At 40.5% G+C, this 25,136-nt stretch overlaps 1 protein-coding gene across 1 annotated transcript in view; it reads right to left on the bottom strand.

Annotated features, from left to right (window-relative positions):
• Positions 1-4,597: 4,597 nt before the first annotated feature.
• The window catches only part of LOC140191807 (glycylpeptide N-tetradecanoyltransferase 1-like), a 95,908-nt gene continuing 75,369 nt past the window's right edge, over positions 4,598-25,136 (bottom strand). The window contains exons 11-15 of the mRNA XM_072249588.1: positions 21,219-21,327; positions 19,030-19,200; positions 13,024-13,191; positions 8,427-8,564; positions 4,598-7,464 (exon numbers count right to left, since the gene is read on the bottom strand). Coding sequence (XP_072105689.1) covers positions 7,444-7,464; positions 8,427-8,564; positions 13,024-13,191; positions 19,030-19,200; positions 21,219-21,327 — 607 coding nt within the window. The 3' untranslated portion in view covers positions 4,598-7,443. The remainder of the gene's footprint in view (positions 7,465-8,426; positions 8,565-13,023; positions 13,192-19,029; positions 19,201-21,218; positions 21,328-25,136) is intronic.

Here is a 25,136-nt window from a genome sequence, read left to right as displayed (position 1 = left end):
ATTGGTTGACAGTGTTTGCTGGGAAGTTAACACTCTGACTGAAAAAAGAAGATTGTAAATCAAAGCAGTGAAAGTCTAAAATTCCAGATTTCTATTATCCTGATTGCTTAACACATCTCTCAACACCCCCGACCTTTACCACAGCCCTCTCTGCATCCCCAACCCACTTTACACCACATCGTCCCAATTTCCTTTAGCCCTAACATTCCTCCACACACTACAACTGCTCAACTTTTCTCCACAGTCCTAAATACACAGCAGGTCAGGCAGCATCTTGGGTTAGAGAGAAACAAAGTTAACGTTCCAGACTAAGACTTTTCCTTAGAACTGAGAAAAAAATAGGACAAGAAAGTGTTATCAGCTGAACCTAAGGGGTGAAATCTATGTACTTCCTTCCTAAATATATTCAGTGATTTGCCCTTCAGTCTTCTGTAGTAGAAAGTCCCCACACGTTCACCATTCTCTGATCCAAGTCCCATCTCAGTCCGAAATATCAAACCCTACACTGGAGATTGTAATCCTCAGTGGTCCTGATCTATGGATCCACTTTCAAGAACCTTACAACTCATGTTCTCAATATTATTTATTATTATTCTGTATTTGCACGTTTTGTTGTCTATTAGTTGTTTGTGTGTAGTTTTTCATTGATTTTATTGTATTCATTTGTACATACTGTGAAAGCTTGCAAGAAAATTATCTCGGGATAGTATATGGTGACATATACATACTTTAATAAATATATCCTTTGACATTTAAATTTACTCTGAAATCTCTCCTCTTCACCAGCTAAAACCTCCCTCTGCTAAAATATGTGTAATGAAATCCCCTCTCATTCTTTTACACTCCATTGAATACAGGCCAACTCAATTGCTCATCGTACTACTTCTGCTCTTCCCAGGAATTAGTCTGGTAAATCCTCATTGCACTCCGTCGATGCCAAGTATATCTGTTCTTAAGTAGGAGAGAAAAGGTGCACACTGTACGCCAGGCACAGCCTCACCAAATCCCTGTATAATTGTAGCAAGACATCCTTGCTTATTTACTCAAAATGTCTTGTGATGAAAGCCAACATACAACCTGCCTTCTAAGTTGCTTGCCTGCCTGCATTTTTGCTTTGGGATATGTTATTTGTGTTGTCTTCCTTCATCTCACCAGTGAAAGTGAGAACGTTTTAAGGAAAATGAGTGGGGCAAGTTTTCTTTTTACATAGAGTGGTAGGTGCCAGAGATAGTGGTGGAAGCATATACTATTAGTAGCATTTAAGAGGTTGTCAGATAGCCACATGAATACACAAGTAATGGAGGGATATGGACCATGTACAGGCAGAAGAGATTTAGTTTAATTTAGCATCATGTTTGGAGTAGACATTGTGTGCTGAACGGTCTGTTTCTCTTCTCTATAGACATAGTCAAAGTCTACGTTTCATTGAACTGCAATTTATTTGTACCCCCATCATGAATTTTCCTCTCACTGTGACTTTGTATTCATGAATCCTTTTCATTTTGCATACTTGTAGAAGCTTCCTATTTTATATTCCTTGCAGCTTTATGCTCACCCCTTATTTTTGGTTTCACCAGAATTTTGTTCTTTGTTGCTGTGTATGTTGGAAGGTCAATTTGTAATCTGCAGGAAAGTCACAACAGCTAGCACAGACTCCTGCTTTTTCTACAGCTTACAGTTGCCCACAATTTCTCACTCGGAACCTGGCAGACATCAGTCAAGAGTGCAGTGCACTCAGCACAGGATACAAAACCCAGTGGAGCAGATGTATCTTAATTCATCAAACTGAAGGACAATACTGAGGCATGCAGAGAGAAATCTTATCACTTCAAGTGGATGGATTTGGGTTGGGTAGGATGTTAAAATATAAAAATAGTCTCAAACTGGTCTACTAAATTCCTGTCTATTTGATTTTTGATGTTTTAAAATGTCTACTCTGGAAGAATGAGATACCATACTTATAATGTTTACGAAAGCTCATTTTGACCTCCCAAGAGATTGTTGGATGGTGTAGTCATGTGACATTGAATGATGTTCTTTATCCACACCTTCCTGTTACACTAATCCCCATTTTGATGAAGGCTTATTGTACCTTGGAAAATTAATTCATGAATGGGCAAATATGGCATTTCTGGCTTTTTAGTAGATGTTAGGCAGTGGACATCTTTTGAGGGGGTAAACAATAGGGGCAGCAGCCATTTAATACAAAACAGGAACCAAACTTCCAACAACAAAAACAAGTCTTGTTTATAGTGTAATACCTATGGATACTTTAAAGCCACAGAAACTAGCCACTGGGTGTGGGATATTCTGATTCTGTGCCATTGTACCTACACAGGGAGAGACAATAAACTTCATTGGATTGTCCAGGATTAGATCAGGGGTGGTTTTAAGTGACAATCTAGTGTATTAGTGCATAGTTTAAGACATATCCAAGCCACTTAACAAAAAAAATTGTTTTGTCAGTTAATGTCCTTGGTGTTTGTATACCCAGGGAGTCATCCCTCACTGTAATAAAAAAAATATGTGGGTGTCTGGGATTTTGTGCTCTCACCACTTAGATAGAATTGCTTATTGTTTTAATGTTTCTTGCCCAAATGGGCAATTTCATATTCTCCCACAGATTATACTGGCAAGATATTTGCACACCTATGTCCTCTTCACTGTCCTGCGTATCTGTCATCTGCAAATTATGCCTTTTGTCTCTTCTACATAATTTGTAACATATTGCAAACAGAACGAGACATTTATTTATATTGTTCTATCAGCTAACCGTCAGTAGTATCTTTTAGTCTTTGCCACAACCTGTGATGGAGAATCTCATCAAATGCTTTCCGGCAATCTAATCTCTGTTCCCGTTTATATCCCCCCTCCCCCCCCCCCCCAAACACACACATCATTTCTTCAAATAACCTCATTAAATTAGTTAACATGAAATCCCTTTCATAAAGCTATGTTGACTTTGATTGGCTCTAATGCCGTTTAAACATCTTTAATAATAACTTCTAAAATTTCCTCTGTAAAATGCAAGTTAACTAGGCAGAAATTTCAAGGCATTTATCACGTGGATAGTCAGAGGCTTTTTCTCAGGGCTGAAATGGCTAACACGAGAGGGCACAGTTTTAAGATGCTTGGAAATAGATACAGAGGGGATGTCAGGGGTAAGTTATTTTACGGAGAGTGGTGAGTGCATGGAATGGGCGCTGGCAACGGTGGTGGAGGCAGATACGATAGGATCTTTCAAGAGGCTCCTGGATAGGTACATGGAGCTTAGAAAAATAGAGAGCTATGGCTAACCTTAGGTAATTTCTAAAGTAAGGACATGTTAGGCACAGCATTGTGGGCCGAAGGGTCTGTATTGTGCTGTAGGTTTCCTATGTTTTGTCTTTCCCTCTTTTTTTGTACTAACATTTACCAATTTTCTAACCAGTAGAACTTCCCACAAATGTAGAGAATCTGGGAAATGGAAAACATTCAGTCAAATATTTCACAGGGTGCAAGCCTGTCTGGCACAGATTTTTCTGAGGTGGAATTCATGTGGGCAGTGGAAGTCTGAAGATTATTTTTTCCCCACCTCTCAGAAGATGGCTGCAATCTGGAATACACTGCCTCAGTGAGTGAGGCAGGCAGGTAATCCTATAATATCTAAATGAGCACTTGAATGGCTAAGGTATCAAGTTCAGTAGATGGATAATTAATGGTCAGCATGTGCATGGGGGGTCAAAGGGACAGTTTTTGTGCTGTTTAACTCCATGACATGTCATTTCCTTCCAAGATCCTAGAATGAAGTCTATAAAGACCAAGTGACTTTTACCCCATCACCTTACCCATTTGATGAAGGGTTGAGGCCTGAAATGCCAACCGTTTATTCCCCTCCATAGATGATGCCTGACTTGCTGAACTTCTCCAGCATTGTGTGTGCGTGTGTGTGGCTCCGTTCATGTGCTCAGTTCCACTTCCCAGTGACTGTAATTTTCCCAACTTCATCACTCCCTTCCTAGCTCTGAGATGTTTCATTGTCTGTTTACACATTCTGTTGTGTTGTGAGAAAATCATGCAGGGAAAAATGGTTAATTTTAGTGACCATCTGCCAAGCAGGTGTTGGAACATATACTGCAAATATGTATTAATCATCCTTGTTGCTCACATAACTTTAGTATCTACAAGTATTGTTTTATCACTTCAGTTGGCACAGGGAAGTCACTAGGAACAAGGTATGGCACAGATGGCAGCAGTGTAATGAATAGCTATCTCACTTGTCATATTTGCTATTGTGAGGTATAAGACTCATTCCTTTGGCTTAAAGGTTATTGGGATATCCCAACCATTACATGACTGAGCAGTGAGCTGCTTCAGATAATGCTAAGGCATATTCTTTCTATGGTACCAAACCCTCAATTCTTAGCTTTTGTTACTCTGAATACTCATCAGTAGGTCCAATAATCTTAGCATTTAAATCCATTTACAGGGTTATGCCTGTGTTAGAACTTGAAAGCCACTGTCAATATAATTATTTGCAATAGACTTTGACAAAACATTTCTGTGGCTGTGATTTTATACTGCTGACAGCAAAGGAAGGCTGACCATACATTTAAGGAACTTTTAAAAGACTTGCATTTATGAAGCATCTTCCACATCCTTTCAGAACACCCCAATACTTTACAAACAACAATTAAGATGTAGGAAGCACAGTAATCAAATTCCCCACAGCAGGTTCCAAAGATTTCCAGGTAACAATGGAAGTTAAATACTAGCCACAACACAGGTGATCCCTTTTCCAGACCCTTTAAAACAATGCAATGGAATAAAGTTTGCTTTTTCACTTCTGCTGAAAAGACCTTCAAACAGTGCAGCGCTAGAGTGTCAGCCTTGAGGCACAAGTCCTTGAGTGGCAATTGAACCACAAACTAACACTCTCTTTGCTGTAGCATCAATGCAATCTTAACAGAACTGCAGCATATCTGAAGTGAACATATTAATCAGCCACTCCATGTAAAATCCTTCTCCTTATCTATCAAACATGAGCCAAACATTTCTGTGACTATTGGTCCAGCATGAAGGTCATGACACCATGAGCTAAGTGCTAGGTGGGGGTTACAGTTCTGGTTGTTTCCAACATAGATCTGCACAAGAACACTGCATTAATGGAGCCCTAGACATATTTTGGAATAATTTCAATTTACCCAAATCTAGCTTTGGCATTATGACACTGAGCACGTGTGCTTTCTTCTCCTTCTCAAATAAAAAAAAAGTGATATTATCTTGGAATAAAGAAGGGAAGAACACCAAGAAATAAATTTAAATAGTACAGGACATTAAAAGCTTAGCCATCAGGGTTAAAAATGTATTCAACAACATTTGCTGCTATATGGTTGGACCCTTTGGCAGCCTGCAACCCAAATTATATTTGAAAGCAATTTACTCATCCAGATTTAAAAGGCATGTGAACAATACATAACATGAAAGACACAAATGACATGGGAAAGCAATGGGAACTTCAAGGACTGCAGTTTTATCAGGAAGACATCAAACAGAATGAACTAGGGGGCTTAGTAAACTGGAAAGAAAGATCACAATAAGTCAATGACTGAAAAAGGAATCAACTGCTAATTTTGCTTTCATCAATTATTCATAAGATGGGTACCACTGGCATAGGCAACACGTATTGTGAATTTCTAATGTGGGGTGGAACCAAACAGAACTGGTGAAGGGCAGTCTAGAATCCGCCACATTGTAATAGATTCCCATAAATAATTGCATCCAATTATGAGACTTGAGCAGTACACAACAACTGAACAATAACAATGGAAGGTTTTTCTTGCAACATAGCTCAGTGAATTAATTGGGCTTATACAACAATCTGATACTAGATTTCCAGATTTTAAAATGGAATTCAATTTTCTAGTTTAGTAGCAACTTGAAATTTTGTAGCAATTTTTGGATATTTTCTTGGTCTCCCCTACACACTGGTACCATGGATACTCACAACTGCATGCAGTATATGCCAGTTACCTGCAACTTATCAGGCTACTTGAAAAGGTCCCATGTTCAGATAATTTGTGACTCAACCATGCTGATAATTCAGTTCAGAAGGCTGAAAAAGATGCTGGGGTTTTGTGGACAGTGTTAAATCCTTTATAATTAGGGATGTTCAGTGAGTTGCATAAAACTGATCTCCTTTTGGAAGAGGACAAATGTTGACTACATGTCTTATGTTAAATACAGCCGCCAAACCTTGTAGAACATTGTAGCCATTGAAAATAAGTTACAGCAAAGAACACAGAACATGATTTACAATCAAATTAAAATAGAAAATTATCCAAAAATGGAGCTACTTCAAGTAGTTGAAAGGGCCAAGATAATTTAGATCTTTGGAATACATTAAAAGAATGCACTTTAGAACAAATGGTACCATAAGATACCTGTACTTCTCATTCATTGGCCAAGTTCTAATGATCAAACTGTCAATTGTGAACCAGATTCATATTTCAAAAACAAGTTCTCTACAACACAGAGATAGGACAGATAGCCTTTTCAATTTTACAGGGTACTTTACACAGCTTATCAATTTAGATCTTTCACTTCAAAACTTCAAAGTCAGGAAAGAAGAATATATACTAAGTTAAGAATGTGCAGAAAGAGAAAGACAGCAGAATGAGGAGGGAAAAATACAGTATTACACCTTGGAAAGAATACCCCATTCTTAACTGCATTGCTGTCTTCTAGATGTTGGAAACATTTTATTTCCTAAGCTAAACAATAGTTTTCACTGTTGTGTGTTTGCATTTAAGTCCAAAGCCTAATACAAGGTTCAACCCCCTTTCAACACCGCAAATTACTCTTCCCATGTTTAACTTGGTAGCCTCTCTCAAACATTATAATAAAGGTGTGTGAAGGCAATACATTTTGGTAATATGCAGTTTCAGAGAACCCTAAAGCTCTTAAAATCTGGAAAACTCCCATTTGTATCCCAGCAGAACCTTTGCACTGGAACTGCTGCTCAAGGCTGTTCAAAGCATGCTCCATAAATGAGATCATCCAAAGGCTCCATGAAAAGACAATCATCCACTGATAATTACCCGGCTAACAATATTAAGAAGTTAGACCTGCTTTTGTCAATGTGGCATTTTTGGGTGAGGGAAATCTTGGTCAAAGCTCAGAGATATAAAACACTGCTTCAATCTTTGGACACGCTTGACATTGCCTTTTCCAATTTGACTGGTTCTAATCCATTTATTAAAATCGTGTTTAATGCATATATGGTTTTGACAGAGTTGGGCAGAGTAATGAGTATGTAGGACACTATAATCTGTAAACTCTTTGAATGCCATGGGCTTCATTCCTTCCCATTTCTCATGAGCTTCCAGGTTCAGCAGTGTCAGGCCAGAATGCATTTCTGATATGGCTGATTGGTGGCTCATCCCAGCTCCATTATTAGCAACTTTACTGCAGCACGAGCCCAACCTGTTGAAAAATAAATTGAATATCAATAAAAGATTGCATGCTGCCCACAAAAATATAACACCTTGGTGGGTGGGGCAGTGACAGGCACGGTCATTAGCCTGGTTGGAGGAGGTGGCAGGGAAGGGCCAAATGAAGTTTGTTGGACCAAGTTTGAGGGAAACATCATTAGACCCAGGGAATTCATGCAGATATTAGGGTGAGTTTCACAAGAGAATATGATGAGCAAAAGTCAAAGGATGAGAGTTAACCTTCACATTATTACCTCAAATAATGGACCACTATCAATCTGTATGTAGCATTTCCTAATCACTTTCTGCAGTTCTGGTTGAAATTCCAATTTGCTTTTTACAGTTTCTCCAGGGTATGCTAACTTTCTCAGAGGGAGATGGGAAGAAACATGTGTACATAGTGCTCTTGTTAACATTCACCCTTTACAAGCAGTCATAGAAATCCTTCTCTCAGTGAAGGTAGTTCCTTGCTCTTGACCTGCTGGATCATCCTTTCCATAATCATCCTGTCTTTCCTCAGCAGACAACTTAAAGCTTCATTGGTCTAATATTAAGCTACTCCAAACCAGTAGGAAAAGGTCAACTTGGTTAAACAATTAACATAATTTGCACTTTCATCACTTGGGTCTACTTTACACATGCAAAGTAACTGTAAGTTGTGTGTTTAAACTTTCTTCTTTATCCTCAAGGATATAAAGTACTACACTTCCTCCTTTTTGGGGATGGAGCTCAGTAAAAGGTTGAGTCTATCAGTGAAGGACATGATCAATTCTGCCTTCTTTAAACACATCAATAGAATATTGTTACATTCTTCCTGGTTTTGCTAAATATCAGCAACTCAGATCACACTGCTAGGCTAAAACCAGAGCTTTAATAAACCTGCTGTAAAAAGTTTGGCTTAATCTGTCAATAAGCATACGATAGTTACAGGAAACACTCGTTGCTCTTGAGTACCTTTTCAGGAGCCATGCTGGGGCACTTCCAATTGTACAGATAATACTGCAAGTTGCCGTCTCCAATTCCAAATTTCAGCTTTTCTAGAAAGGTCTTATTTTCCATTAGATCCAGTGCATTGAAAACATCAAAACCTTTCTGTTGAATGAGAGATAAAAAGGCAGAATAAATAGAAACCTCAAACACAGAAAAGTTGGCCTGCAATTTTACAGTGACATACACTTCAATCTTTACAGATGATATTTGCATCTAGTTAACAGTTGGCTTTTTAAACATTTCTACATTAAAGATGTCGGTGCTCATAAAGATGTTCAACATGATACCTAAAACTTTGACAAACTCCTACAGATGTGTGGTGGAGGGTAATGTTTATTGACTGCATCACAGCCTGGTATAGAAACACCAATGCCCTTGAACGGAAAATCCTACATAGAGTAGTGGATACGGCCCAGTCCATCTGGGGTAAAGCCCTCCCCACCATTGAGCTACATGAAACACCATCACAGGAAAGCAGCATCCATCATCAGGGATCCCCACCACCCCAGAAATGCTCTCTTTTCACTGCTGCCATCAGGAAGAAGGTATGGGAGCTTCAGGACTCACACCACCAGGTTCAGGAACAAGTTATTACTCCTCAACCATCAGGCTCTTGAACCAGAGGGGATAACTTCACTTGCTCTATCACTGGAATGTTTCCACAATCTATGGACTCACTTTCAAGGACTCTTCATCTCATGTTTTCAATATTTATTGCTTATTTATTTCAATATTAATTTCTTTTTGTACTTGCAGTTTGACGTCTTTTGCACACTGGTTGACTGCCCAAGTTGGTGCAGTCTTACTTGATTCTGTTATGCTTATTATTCTATGGATTTATTGAGTATGCTCACAAGAAAATGAATCTCAGGGTTCTATATAGTGATATGTACTTTGATAATAAATTTACTTGGAACCTTTGAAATTTGGTGCTGAGCTAGAACACTTCAGATACCTCAGAATCAAAAAGGAAGAGGTCAGAATGAAACTCTTTGATACTCTCTCATCAAATACCAAGTTCAACGCTGACTGGCAACTCCTGTGACACCACTGGTGCCAAACTATATCAGTCTCTGCCATTCCATTGATTTCATCAGCTGTGTGGAGAGGGGGAGCCTGCTGCAAAGGCAATAGCTTGATCTCCATATTGTACTGCCCTGGCTTATGTATTACTTAGATAGCTAGGATGCAATATCCATGGTTGACCTCGATCAACACAGGGCTTCAAATACCAAGGGCAGGGAGAGCATGGATCACATATATAGTTTTGTTTACAACATACTACAAACTCAAAATACAATCATTACAATCCAAATTTTATTCACTTCCTACACAAGCCAATATCAGCCCCTAGTTAGACAATTCATCCCTGATCCACACTCACCGAGAATTGGCCTGTTGCAGATTTGTCTAGTGCAGATATAGAATCACTTAGAATAACCAAACTGAGGAACACAGTAGAGGATCCCATACCACAAAATACAGAGCTACATTCTATGCAAATCACAGAAACACCATAGGTAAATCTAATAGTTTCATTGCATCAGGATATATTGCTGACATTGCAAATAGCCATTATCTTTAGGATGGTTCTCTCCAGATCACAGAAACAGCAGGCACAAACATTTAGAATCTGTTTGCACCACCAAACAGGAAGAACCAATCCCCCTCCCCTAATCTGTTCTTGAACCTCAAAAGGTAGGAAATGCATAAGTCATTGACATTTTGAAACCAGACCTTTATCTCAGAGGATGAGAGCTGGGGATACCTAGGATTCCTGTTGCAGAGCTCTCAGCTTCACCCCACTCAATGTGGCTTGTGAATCTGCAGTGTGGTTGATGTGATGAGGAACAATTATCCTTTCCAAAGCAAAAAGTAGGGATGGCGGTGGTGAGGGAGTGGAGACAAACCAATACAACAATTGTAGCTAGTGGAATCAAAGTCAAAATGACTGATGGGAGAGAATGGGAAGGACGAAGGCTTCAGCTTATGTAATGTTCTACTGCCTCGCCAAACTCTAGCCATCTGGTACTTACTGGCTATCCTGAGCCTAGCACATCACTAGTAAAGCTCAAGTACCCTTACTGCTCATCAATAATTTCATTAGGTGGCTATAAGACCATAAGATAGAGGAGCAGAAGTAGGCCATTTGGCCCATCGAGTCTGCTGCGCCAGTCATGGGCGGATTCAATTCTCCCAGTCATCCCCACTCCCCTGCCTTCTCCCCATACCCTTTGATCCCTGGCTAATCAAGAACCTATCTTTCTCTGCCTCAAATGCACCCAATGACTTGGCCTCCACAGCCACTCGTGGCAACAAATTCCACAGATTTACCACCCTCTGACTAACGTAATGTCTCCGCATCGCAGTCCTAAATGGATGGTCCTTCAATCCTGAAGTCATGCCCTTTTGTCCTGGACTCCCCTACTATGGCAAATAACTTTGTCATATCTAATCTGTTCAGGCCTTTTAACATTCAGAATGTTTCTATGAGATCTCCCCTCACTCTCCTGAACTCCAGGGAACACAGCCCAAGAGCTGCCAGACATTCCGCATATAGTAATCCTTTCATTCCTGGAATCGTTCTTGTAAATCTCTGAACTCTCTCCAATGTCAGTATATCCTTTCTAAAATAAGGAGCCCAAAACTGCTCACAATACTCTTATGTGTGGTCTCACAAGTGCCTTATAGAGCCTCAACATCACATTCCTGCTCTTATATTCTATACCCCTAGAAATGAATGCCAACATTGCATTCTCCTTCTTCACCACCGACTCAACCTGGAGGTTAACCTTTAGGACGTCCTGCGCAAGGACTCCTTTGCATCTCTGCATTTTGAATTCTCTCCCCATCTAAATAATAGTCTGCCTGTTTATTTCTTCCACCAAAGTGCATGACCATACAGTTTCCAACATTGCATTTCACTTGCCACTTCTTTGCCCATTCCCCTAAACTATCTAAGTCTCTCTGAAGGCCCTCTGTTTCTTCAACACTACCCACACCTTCACCTATCTTTGTATCATCGGCAAATTTAGCCACAAATCCATTAATCCCATAGTCCAAATCATTGACATACATTGTAAAAGGCAGCAGTCCCAACACCGACCCCTGTGGAACTCCACTGGTAACTGGCAGCCAGCCAGAATAGATCCCTTTATTCCCACTCTTTGTTTTCTGCCGATCAGCCGATGCTCCACCCATGCTGGTAGCTCCCCTGTAATTACATGGGTTCTTATCTTGCTAAGCAGCCTCATGTGTGGCACCTTGTCAAAGGCCTTCTGAAAATCCAAGTACACCACATCTACTGCATCTCCTTTGTCTACCCTGCTTGTAATTTCCTCAAAAATTGCAGTAGGTTATTCAGGCAGGATTTTCCTTTCAGGAAACCATGCTGGCTTTGGCTTATCTTGTCATGTGCCTCCAGGTACTCCGTAATCTCATCCCTAACAATCAATTCCAACAACTTTCCAGCCACTGATGTCAGGCTAACAGGTCTACAGTTTCCTTTCTGCTGCCTCCCACCCTTCTTAAATAGCGGAGTAACATTTGCAATTTTCCAGTCATCCGGTACAATGCCAGAATCTATCGATTCTTGAAAGATCATTATTAATACCTCCGTAATCTCCAGAGCTACTTCCTTCAGAACCCGAGGGTGCATTCCATCAGGTCCAGGAGATTTATCCACCCTCAGACCATTAAGCTTCCTGAGCACCTTCTCAGTTGTAATTTTCACTGCACATACTTCACTTCCCTGACACTCCTGAATGTCCGGTGTACTGCAGATGTCTTCCACTGTGAAGACTGATGCAAAATACGCATTCAGTTCCTCTGCCATCTCTGCGTCTCTCATTACACTATCTCAGCGTCATTTTCTATCGTCCTATATCTACTCTCAATTCTCTTTTATCCTTTATATACTTAAAAAGCTTTTGATATTAGTCACCAGCTTCCTTTCATAATTCATCTTTTCCTTCCTAATGACCTTCTTAGTTTCCTTCTGCAAGTTTTTTTTGATAAACTTCCCAATCCACTGGCTTTGGCTTCCTTGTGTGCCCTCTCTTTTGCTTTTACTTTTACTTTGGCCTCTGGCTTCACTTGTCAGCCACGGTAGTGTCCTTCTTCCATTTGAAAATTTCTTATCTGGAATAGATCTGTCTTGCACTTCCCTCATTTTTCACAGAAACTCCAGCCATTGCTGCTCTGCTGTCCTTCCTGCTAGTGTCTCTAACGTGAACCTGATATTCTGGCACTTGATGCAGAGGCTAAGAATCCAAATTACTGGAATGAAAAGGTGTTTTCCACATCACTGCAAATTCTGATAGGTCTCCATCAGGTAATTTTATTGCACTTTTGATAGTGGCATTGAAGAGGCAAAGAGAAGTACTGTGAAATAAGCCTGCTTCTGGCTCTTCAAATATATTGCTTTTGGAATGACAATCAGAATGGCTTGCAGTTTCTGGTCTGAAGTTCTTTGCTTCATCTCTAGTGTTACAGTAGTATTATATATTGAAGGGCAATTGGTGAGCTGGTGTAGAAGGCAACTGAGGGAATTGACACATACCGACTTTGCAAGGATGAGGCCATCGTTCATGAGGTCAACAAGAGGAGTCTTGGTATGGACATTATAAAAAGAGTAAGCAGCTTTCAGGCTCTTGTGAACAGGATGGTGCATGATGGTGGAAGGAAGAGTGTAAAAACTGATGAAGTCTGTCAATTCTCCTTCAGGGTTCTGGAGGAACAAAATGGGAAACAGCAAGTTATTTGTAACATCAGCAAAAGAACTGCAATTTCCAAGCAGTGTCGGGCATGAGCACTTTCAGGTGTTCACCATTAACTCTGTAGCTGATTGACCATTCACCGGCAGGAAGTTTTAGTTACCACATACATTTAAACACATCTTTGCCCAAAACAATTAAGAACTTCCTTTCCCAGAAATGATATTTAGTACTTCATGTCTTTTACAAGAGGTACAGAGGGGCAATGAAAAGCCAGGACATTAGAACTGGGAAAAGTTGGAGATAAGTTTAAAGAGTTAAAAAGTTTTAAGCTTCTTCCCCTCTACCATCAGATTTCTGAATGAACCATGAACACTATCTCACTATTTTGTTCTCTTTCTGCATGATTTATCCATTCTTTTAAGTATATTTCTTACTGTAACTCAGTAATTTATGTATTGCACTGTACTGCTACCACAAAACAACAAATTCCACAACATATGTCAGTAATAATAAACCAGATTCTGATTCTGACATACAGAAAGGGTCAGTGGAGTGGAGGGGAGGAGGTTAAGGGGGTAAGTCTTGAATCTACTCCCTGGCCACATTCTGTTCAAATTGGAGAGCAAACTGGGCAGATTTTTCTTTGTAGCTCAGAGGTGGAAGCCAGTGCTTTGAGCAGGCTTTAAATGCTAGAGCCTATGACCTCATCCCAGAATGTCTTGACTGCATTAGATCTCACTGACACAGACATTTAAAAACAGATCAAAAGGCATAAATAATTAAAAACAAAAATAAGTTAAATTTAAAAACTTAAAATCAATGCAAATATATAAACACATACAGCACATATTATGTTTCGTAGTAATGAAGTCCACAGGACAGAAGCAGCAGATTTAAATTGCCTAAATCATGACAAGCAATTGGTTGCTTTCGGGGCTATATTGTGGTTCTATTTTTGGACCACTGATGGCTTAGACATACAGTACATATTGACCTAAGCTTGCAATACAGAGACCAACTTAAAAATCTAGATGACAGAGCTTTGAGGTACACTAAAAAATAAAGATTAAAGGCTTAATTATAGCTAACAGACAGCTATAACGAGAAAATCTGCAGATGTTGGAGATCAAAGTAATATACACAAAATACTAGAGAAACTCAGCAGTCCAGGTGGCGTCAATGGAAAAGAGTAAACAGTCAACATTTCGGGCAGAGGCTCTTCTTCAGAACTTTATTACTCATTGACTGTCAATTAGTCATGGCTCATTTTGTTTTTGGAAATTTGTAGATCCATAGTTGAATAGAATTTCATAAAGAGAAGTCAGACATCAGTGTACCTGACCTCCTGCTCTGCCAGTCGTCTCACCATCATATCTAGTGGTGGAATACTGATGTACAGGAGAGGGGAAAGTGGAAACGGTTAAGTGGATGAGTTGTGTGAAGTATTTTATTTTACTATTGAGTAATTTTAGTATTTTACACTGACATTGCCTTTTCAATTTTTAAATAATTGTTTTAAACTATCTGAACCGTTTTTAACTGAATCAGATAAATTTGAGGAGTTCAAGCCATTGACGTTGCTGAGCTCACTCCAGCTCCTGGGTGCAAAGGTTAGAGTTGTGTAACTTGTTCAAGGGAAATGTGGATGAGTCTCCTCTCTGGGAAGTAAATACAGACAGTGGGCCAGATCCAGCACAATCCAGGCTACTGCTCTGCAACTGGTGGAGACACACTGGCCAGTTTGTCAGCATTCACTGCACATTACTGCACACATCTGGCAGCAACGTCTGCATTGCTATCATGCAAAGACAGCACTGTGTAAGCTGCAGTCAGTAGTTTAACCAGTGGGCAGCCAAGAGCCCTCCAAATCTGGGCTCATCAAGTTCCATATCAGAGTGGCAGCGAGGAAAAAAAAAGTCTAGATTTATTACGAAATTCTACATTTGGCAAGAGGAGGCACAACTGTGAGAGCCTCAGCTGAGGACTCTAAATGTAAAGATGAGTAGTTCATTAGGGACTTTTATTTATGCTTATAAAATATACTTTAATATTAACTAATCTTACAAAAAAATTAAGATCCCTAATGGAATATTAGAATGTAAAACGTTGTTTGTCATTTTAGTTCCTTGCATTTAAATGGCTTTAGATGAATAAATAACACTTCCACTTACCCTAATGTTTTAGAAAGCTGCCTTTAATGGTTAAGCAGGGACATGGATTATCAAACTGCTTGTTTTCTCCTTTTTTGCGTGGGAAACTTGTTTTTTCCTTATGCCACAGGATCCCACTTACACAGCAGGGGCCCTCTTGCTAACTGGATTTCTTTCAAGTAGCTTTCAATAGTTCCTGAGGAACTGGGGCTAATTTCCCTGGAGTGAAGAAGCTTGAGGGGTGACTTAATAGAGGTTTATAAAATCATGAGGAGCCTTAATGAGGTGGATGGTCATAATCTTTATCCCAAGTCTGAGGAGTCTAAAACTAGGGGGCACAGGTTGAAGGTGAGAAGGCACAGATTTAAAAGGAACTGAAGGATGTTTTTTCTCCCCCCACACAGAGGGTAGTGGATATATGGAGAAAACTGCCAAAGGAAGTGGTAGAGCCGGGTACAGTTCTATTTAGACAGATTCATGGATAGGAAAGGTTTAGAAGGATACAGTGCCTCTCTCAGGAAGATGCCTCACTGGCAGGAGCAACTGGGCTAAAAGTTTCCATGCTGTACAACTCTAACTCAGTGGTGAATGCATCTGGCTTGAAGATGATCACAAATTCTGCTCCAGTAATACACTTGAAATGGACATGCATAGGCTTCCAATTTAAGATGGTGCTGGTGATGCTCAGCGATTACTTGCTGGCGGTACACAAAACAAAGAAAATTACTAACCACTTTTATTAACTCACATTTTTTCTGGTAAACGATCACTGCAATCAATAGCCCATAACTTCCTTTTGGGGGTTGAGATTTAGAACTGCCTGTATGACCTGGCATTATTGCAGTATGAACTGGTGCAGGATTGTGGTGTGTATGGGCTGAATTGAGATGGCTTGGCCCGGGCATGGGAGCGGAGAATGAGACAACGTTTGGCTGTTGCTGGAGAACTGTAGCAAGGCGAGGCAGAGTCTAGGTGGAGCCCAGGCCTGAGAATTAAGGAAAGACTCGAGGTTTGATCAATATTAGTGACGGGCCGAATTGGAATGGTCGGGTATGTGGTGAATCAAGGCGGTGTGGCCCAGGCTCGAGAGCCAATCGAAGCAAGGAACAACTCAAGGGTTGGACGATTTAAACGCCAGGCCAGACTGAAGGAGAGGCCGGTTCAAATCACTGCTCCATGAGCTTTACCAGTCTTGGCGCTGAACTGAGGCTGAGGCCTGTAACTAATGGACTGCTGAATCGGCTTCTGGCTTTGGGTCCGTGGGCTCACTTTCATGAACTTCAGTTCTGAATGCTATTTGCTTATTTTTGTTGTTTGCACGATTTGTTTTTTTTTCTGCGCATTGGGTGTTTGATGGTCTTTTTTTTAAATGGGTTCTGTTGGGTTTCTTTGTTTTGTGGCTGCCTGTAAGGAAATGAATCTCAAAGTTGTATATAGTACACACAATTTGGTAACAAATGTACTTTGAACTTTGATGGCACTGTAGCCTTATTGAAGTCTTCTGTATACTGAAAGGCCTGGATGGAGTGGACATAGAGAGGATGCTTCCATTAGTGGGAGAGTTTAAGTTCTTAGGGCATGGCTTCAAAATTGTTGGGCTTTTCTCCAAAACAGAGATGACAAAGAATTTCTTCAGCCTAAAGGTGGTGAATATGTGGAATTCGTTGCCACAGAGAGCTACGGAGGCCAAATCACTGGGTGTATCTAAGGCAGAGAATGGTAAGGAAATTAATGTTTACATAAAGAAGGTGGGACAAACTGTTAAAAAAAATGGCAGAGTAGACTTGGTAGACTAAATGGTCTAATTCTTCTCCAATATCTTATACTTCTATAGCACAGCTAACTCACAGCCCCAGGCATCTTGATTTGACCTGGACTTCTGTTGCTGTCTGTATGGAATTTGTACTTGATGGTCAACATGGCTGAAGGGCTTGTTTCTGTACACTATGGCTCTAATGATGCTATCTAATTCCTGATGCATTTAGTAAGAGTGGGGAAGAGACAAAACATGGATTTTAGAAGGAGCATAGCAGACAGAGTCCCAGTGAGTTAAAAAAGTAACAAAGTGTGGTGAGTTTAAATATATTTTCGAGCTGGGAAGTATAGCATCTTTTCCGGGCAAGTGAAATGGTGGGTGACCCAAGACTGATATATATCTGAATCTAACTTGAGTTAATCTAACTGCACTATTCTAGGATTCAATGCTTAAAAGAGGCACTGAATGCTTTCTGAACAGCTGAAATCACTTCATACATTGAAATGATTGTGATTAATTTCTACAGTGATTAAAAATAGTTATTGAAGATCATAACTTTTCATTTATACCACAGTTCAGGATGATCAAGGTCCTCTGTAGCACCTCTGAAAAATATGCTGATAACACCATACACAAGGATGTTTATACAGATAACCAGAGAAAATGGACATGGCACGCACCATCAGGTCAAAGACTGTAAATTCGTAAATAAACATACTGTTGCTCATTATTGTTATTGTCTTTGATTAGAGAGATTCAAATAAGGCGTGTTATGGTTTGGGGATTGCAAATCAAGTGGAAAATCACCGTTCTAGGTGATTGCTATTCAAACTTATGAGGCATCACAACTGATACTGAGAGGTATTTGGTCAATACCCAAATCCTTGAATATGCCAGCCAAAATCAATGGATTATGACCAGTGGCAGGAATCCTGTCTGATTCCTCCTCGCTGATGATCAACACTGGTGCACCTCAGGGGTGTGTGCTTAGCCCACTGTTCTACTCTCTATATACACGTGACTGTGTGGCTAGGCATAGCTCAAATACCATCTATAAACTTGCTGATGATACAACCATTGTTTGTAGAATCTCAGGTGGTGATGAGAGGGCATACAGGAGTGAGATATGCCAACTAGTGGAATGGTGTCACAGCAACAACCTGGCACTCAACGTCAGTAAGACGAAAGAGTTGATTGTGGACTTCAGGAAGGGTAAGACAAAGGAACATATACCAATCCTCATAGAGGGATCAGAAGTGGAGAGAGTGAGCAGTTTCAAGTTCCTGGGTGTCAAGATCTCTGAGGATCCAACCTGGTCCTAACATACCGATGTAGTTATAAAGAAGGCAAGACAGCGGTTATACTTCATTAGGAGTTTGAAGAGATTTGACATGTCAACTCAAAAACTTCTATAGATGTACCGCAGAGAGCATTCTGACAGGCTGCATCACTGTCTGGTATGGGGGGGGGGGGGGGGGGTGCTACTGCACAGGACCGAAAGAAGCTGCAGGGGGTTGTACATCTAGTCAGCTCCATTATTAAGGACCTCCAGCACCCAGGACATGCCCTTTTCTCATTGTCATCATCAGGTAGGAGATACAGAATTCTAAAGGCACACACTCAGCGACTCAGGAACAGCTTCTTCCTCTCTGCCATCTGATTCCTAAATGGACATTGAACCCCTGGACACTACCTCACTTTTCAAAAAATATACAGTATTTGTTTTTTGCACGTTTTTAAAATCTATTCAATATACATATACTGTAATTGATTTAATTTATATTTATTATTATTATTTTTTCTTCTATATTATGTATGGCATTGAACCGCTGCTGCCGAGTTAACAAATTTCATGTCACATGCCGGTGATAGTAAACCTGATTCTGATTTATCATCCTATGGTTCCATGCATTGTCCTCCATAATTAGTAAATCATTATTTACCTCAACCACATAAGTTTCTATAATATTTTCCTGAGGCAAGAACCAGTGAGCGACCTCCTCTTCATTCATTATTGGAGTCAGATAGAATTGCTTCAAATATTCTCTCAACAGTCTGCACACACTCTTCACATCCTTGCGTACCATCGGCCTCAGACCAGGTGTTTTTGGTGTCTATGATATCAGGAAAAAAACAAGTATTCCATCAGGGTCTCTTCAGATCAAACAAAACTCATGGGGCCTTCTCACATTGTCAAAAGCAAACACTAAATTTTGTGATGGAGTCCTGGTGGGTGGAAGAAAGCATCAGCAATAATCCCAAAGTGGCTCTGTTTCTTCCACTCTACATCAGCAGCTTACCAACATCTCAGTAATATTGTAGCACAAGGATTGGTGACCATCTCCTTAGCAGTTACTATTTTATTTCTGCGCACCTAAATCACTCGCAATCCAAGAAAATGGGATGGGAAACAATCCTAATCCTACCAGAACATGCTGTCACATTAGAAATCGCAACAATTTTTAAATCCATCCTCTGCTCAAAGCAGGGTGTGTGCTTCATAAATGCAGCGTCACTAATTTCTTGGTAGTGCCAGCCATAGCAAGAACTTCTCAACAACAGCACAAGTCGGCAGGTAGTTGAACTCACCCCCATTCCCACATTGTCATTATAGCTAACTAGAAGAAATGATTAGCACTTATGAAGATCATTATCCTTAGATCGCTTAAAGATTTAATTGATGTAAATTGTTGATCCAAGGTAGGAAAAATGGTAGCAACACTGCAACTAGATCTCCCAAACCAATGAAAAACTTGACCAAATAATTTGCTTCAGGGCTGTTGGCTTAGGGAAAAGTATTGGTTTGGATACGAGCAAAACGCTATCCCCCTCCCCTGATTGTAGACCTTAGCTACCAAAGTGCCTTTAACTCTTTTCTTAATGAATAATGAGCTTGGATGATGCTGCGTGGGTTTAGTACCTGAAGTGAACTAATTGTTGCCTGCTGATTTTGTGTAATACTTCAAAATTGCACTGATCAGTGGGACATGAGCCACTGCCCTTCTGATTCAAGGGCTTTAAGTGAATTGAAATCCCATGATTGGATCCATGCACACAAAATCAACAGGCAACAATTAGTTCACTTCAGGGATTAAACCCATGCAGCACCAGCCAAGCTCATTATTCATTCAGAAAACAATTGATGGCACTTTGAACTTTGGCTTAGTTCGACTTGTAATGAGAACACAGGTCCCAGTTCTCCATGGAGTTCTTACAACCAAAGATACAATCAATCATATTGTTTGCAGAAAAAAGGAATTTCTAGTATATGTGTAAAAGCTGAAGATAACAAGCTAACTAGCACTAGACCTCTATTTAACCTCCTCAGCTAATTCTCAATTGATTTCAGAGTTTTAAACATCTAATTCTATTCTAGCTATGACCATGTCCAAAGTGCTTACTGGTACCATTATCGAACTCATTGCTTTTGAGTTTGTGCACTTGTCCAACAGTTGTGGTTTGACCCAAAATCTAGCTCAGGATGGGATAACAGGAATGGTATACATGGGTAAATTGGTCACCATGGACATGGTGGTCTGAAGAGCCTGTTTCTGTATTGTGTGATTGTGAGGATTAACTTTTACGATTTCTCTCAGAATCTCATTTTCCTCTGCAAGGACATCATCATTCAGACTGGTTAATGTATGAAGTTTGGACACCTGGAGTAGAGTGAAGGGCAGATTAGAGGTTCATGGGCAAGTCTGCAATTACTTTGTTAATATTTTGTTACACAAAGGTGCACAGCAACACAGCCAGTAGAGCCGTTGTTTCCCAATGACAGATGTGGGTTCAATCTATGTGGAGCTTTCACACTTCCCCATAATTGCTTGGGGTTCCTTAGGTATTCTGGTTTCCTCCCACACCCCAAAGATATGCAGGTTGGTAGGTTAACTGGCCACTGCAAGTTGCCTCTGGTGTCTTTCCCTGGGTTTCCGTTAGTGGCAAAATAACTGGAACAAACTTGACTTGTATTTTCCACTTAGCTGAAATTGCTTAGCTTAATTGGAGAGAAACGTGTTCAAAAAGAATACAGAAACTCAAAGATGTTCCTATTATAAGGAAGGTAACAAATACATCACTCAAAATATAAATGCCTATGAACAAGATTTACTAAAGCAGTGTTAAGGCTCACCTCTGGTAGTCTATATAGTTTCATTGTTCGTTGCATAGTCATGTTTCTGCTCAGATGGGAGAATTTCACCTCAACTAGTTTGCGTGGGTTCAGTGACCTATGCCAGTACCTGCCCAACAAATCATAGAATATTCTAGTCAGTCACCAATAGTGCCTTACAGCTGTGGTCCCCGACCTCCGGGCTGCGAAGCATGCAAGGATGCATTGGTAGCCGGGACGCACCCAGCACATCTTTTAAGGAAAAAGCCAAAATAAACAAGCTAATTAATTAGGTGCCGCCTGGCACGTAATTAATTAGCTTGTTTATTTCGGCTTTTTCTTAAAGATGTGATGGGTGCATCCCGGCTACTGCTGCACTCCTGCATGCTTTGAGGATTGGTATCGGTCTGCAGCCCGGAGGTTGGGGACCACTGCCTTACAGGGTGGAATTAAGGCTTCTGGCAAAGTAAGTGCGTCACTCAATAGAAAGACATTGCTTGAAACATTCCCAGGAATAATTCATATTATAAACATGTTACAAGGCTTACAATGGATAGGCTGGATTAAGAATCAAATGTACCATCATGTATAAGCTTTACTTGCAAAAGCCATGCTACAGGAACCCTGCCTGCTAACCAAGCCCAGGTGGATTATACTACAGCTAGGTGATAATGGCACAACAGATGTATATGTGTTCAATGGAGAGGTTTATGTCACTTACTTCCAGTCAGAAGGTGAAGGCCACTTTACAAAGACCATGCCGCATTAACGGGTTTGTAAATTTAGAATGTGCAACGCACAAGATGATGGGTTTCACCATCCTTTCATAGATGTTATTCTTTTATGGCTATTGATACCACCATGAATGGAGGAAGTAAATCTAGTTTCAGCTAATAGGGCTAGCCTGCTCGATTGCAACACCATCATATGCCAATGCAGAAACAATTAAATGGATTCCTAGCTTGGTCAACACCACTATCGTGCACAAATCACTAGATTCTGGAATAGTTCTGGAGGACTGGAAAATTGCAAATGTCACTCCACTCTTCAAGAAGGGTGGGAGGCAGAAGAAAGGGATTATATGCCAGTTAGCCTGACCTCAGTTGTTGGGAGGATACTGGAGTCTATTGTTAAGGATGAGGTTTCGGGGTACTTGGAGGCACATAATAAAATAGGCCAAAGTCAGTATGGTTCCTTAAGGGTTAATCTTGCCTGACAAAAATGTTGGAATTCTGAGGAATTAACAGGAGGACAGACAAAGGAGAGCCAGTGGATGTTGTATACTTAGATTTTCAGGTCTTTGACAATGTGCCACACATGAGGCTGCTTAACAAGAGCCCATGGTATTACAGGAAAGTTACTAGCATGGATAGAGGACTGGCTGATTAGCAAGGGGCAAAGAGTGGGAATAAAGATAGCATTTTCTGGTTGGTGCCGGTGACTAGTGGTGTTCTGCGGGGGTTGGTGGGGTCTGTTTCTTTTTATGTTGTATGTCAATGACTTGGATAATGGAATTGGTGGTTTTGTGGCCAAGCTTGCAGACAATACAAAGATAAGTGGAGGGGCAGGTGGTGTTCAGGAGGCAGGGAGGCTGCATTAGGACTGAGACAAATGAGGAGAATGGGCAAAGAAGTGGACGATGGAATACAGTGTCAAGAAGTGTACAGTCATGCACTTTGGTAGAAGGATCAAAAGTGTAGACTATCTTCTAAACGGGCAGAAAATTCAAAAGTCCGAGGTGCAAAGGGACTCAGGAGTCCTTGTATAGGATTCCCTAAAGGTTAACTTGCAGGCTGAGTCAGTGGCAAACACAATCCTCACCCCCAACTCAAACTAGAATATAAAGGCAAGGATGTAATGCTGAGGCTTTATAAGACACTGATGAGGCTCATTTGGAGTATTGTGAGCAGTTTCAGGCCTCTTATCTAAGAAAGGATGTGCTAACATTGGAGGGGATTCAGAAGAAGTTCACAAGAATGATTCTGGGAATGAAAGGATTATCGTATGAGGAACATTTAATGGCTCTGGATCTGTACTCGCTGGAATTTAGAATGAGGAGGGATCTCATTGAAATCCTATTGAATGTTGAAAGGCCTAAATACAGTGGATGTGGAGAGGATGTTTCCTTCAGTGGGGAGTGTAAGACTAGAGGGTACAGCCTCAGAACAGAGGGGCGTCCATTTAGAATGGAGATGAGGAGAAATTTCTTTAGCTAGAGGGTGGTGAATCTGTGGAATTTGTTGCCACCGGTGACTGTAGAGGCCTGGTCATTGGGTGTATTTAAGGCAGAAATTAATAAGTTCTTGATTACTCAGGGCATGAAAGGTTATGAGGAAGCAGGAGAATGGGGTTGAGGGGGGGAAATGGATCAGCTATGAGGAAATGGTAGATTGGCCAAATGGTCTAATTTTGCTCCTATATTTCGTGGTCTTATGGTTATGGTCTCTACTCAGGCAGCCAGAAGGGGACCCAGGGACTCACAAAATCAAATCTGTTGAGGAGATTGCAAGGAGATCCTAGGAAACAAACAAAGCATATTACTATACTTCTGTAGCTGGTGGCTAGAAGTCTTTACCTTGGTTATTTCTGACAGATTAAGTAGACAGCTCTTCATGACTACAGCCAAGAGGCCTACTAGTACTTAGAAATCCATCACCACTAACTGCCCCTCCCTCCATGATCAGCCATGCTTTCATATTTAATGGAAGTTCAAAGGCGAAATGCTATTTTCCCCTTTCTCGGTTTCTGCTATTATATGCATAAAACTGTCCATAAGAAAACAGTTCAAATAATGTTAGTGATTTTTGTCATTGTAAAGCCCAAACTACTCTTTCATGAGTTTTATTTGGAACAAATTCAGTTGGGGCTGAGAAACTCCAGGAAGATCACTTTATATGTATAGGTACAGTGGCATACAAAAGTTTGGGCACTCCGGTCAAAATTTCTGTTACTGTGAATAGCTAAGCGAGTAAAAGATGACCTGATTTCCAAAAGGCATAAAGTTAAAGATGACACATTTCTTTAATATTTTAAGATTACTTTTTTATTTACATCTTTTACAGTTTCAAAATAACAAAAAAGGAAAAGGGCCCGAAGCAAAAGTGCCACTGGCTGCAACACAAGCCCAAAGCATGATCGATCCACCCCCGTGCTTAACAATTGGAGAGGGGTTCTTTTCATGACATTCTGCACCCTTTTTTCTCCAAACATACCTTTGCTCATTGCGGCCAAAAAGTTTTATTTTAATTTCATCAGTCCACAGGACTTGTTTCCAAAATGCATCAGGCTTGTTTAGATGTGCCTTTGCAAACTTCTGATGCTGAATTTTGTGGTGAGGACACAGGAAAGGTTTTCTTTTGATGACTCTTCCATAAGGTCATATTTGTGCAGGTGTTGCTGCACAGTAGAACAGTGCACCACCACTCCAGAGTCTGCTAAATCTTCCTGAAGGTCTTTTGCAGTCAAACGGGGGTTTTGATTTGCCTTTCTAGCAATCCTACGAGCAGTTCTCCTGGAAAGTTTTCTTGGTCTTCCAGACCTCAATTTGATCTCAACCGTTCCTGTTTACTGCCATTTCTTAATTACATTACGAACTGAGGAAACGGCTACCTGAAAACACTTTGCTATCTTCTTATAGCCTTCTCCTGCTTTGTGGGCATCATTTATTTTAATTTTCAGAGTGCTAGGCAGCTGCTTAGAGGAGCTCATGGCTGCTGATTGTGGGACAAGGTTTGAGGAGTCAGGGTATTTATAAAGCTTTGAAATTTGCATCACCTGACCTTTCCTAACAATAACTCTGAACAAGCCATAGCCCTAACAAGCTAATTAAGGTCTGAGACTTTGGTAAAAGTTATCTGAGAGCTCAAATCTCTTGGGGTGCCCAAATTTTTGCATAGTGCTCCTTTCCTTTTTTTTCCCCACTCTAAAATTGTACAAAAC

The sequence above is a fragment of the Mobula birostris genome, chromosome X (genome assembly GCF_030028105.1).
Source record: "Mobula birostris isolate sMobBir1 chromosome X, sMobBir1.hap1, whole genome shotgun sequence".
Taxonomy (NCBI): Eukaryota; Metazoa; Chordata; class Chondrichthyes; order Myliobatiformes; family Myliobatidae; genus Mobula; species Mobula birostris.
Note: the sequence above shows the minus strand (reverse complement) of the source record. Positions and strands in the feature narration are given on the sequence as shown.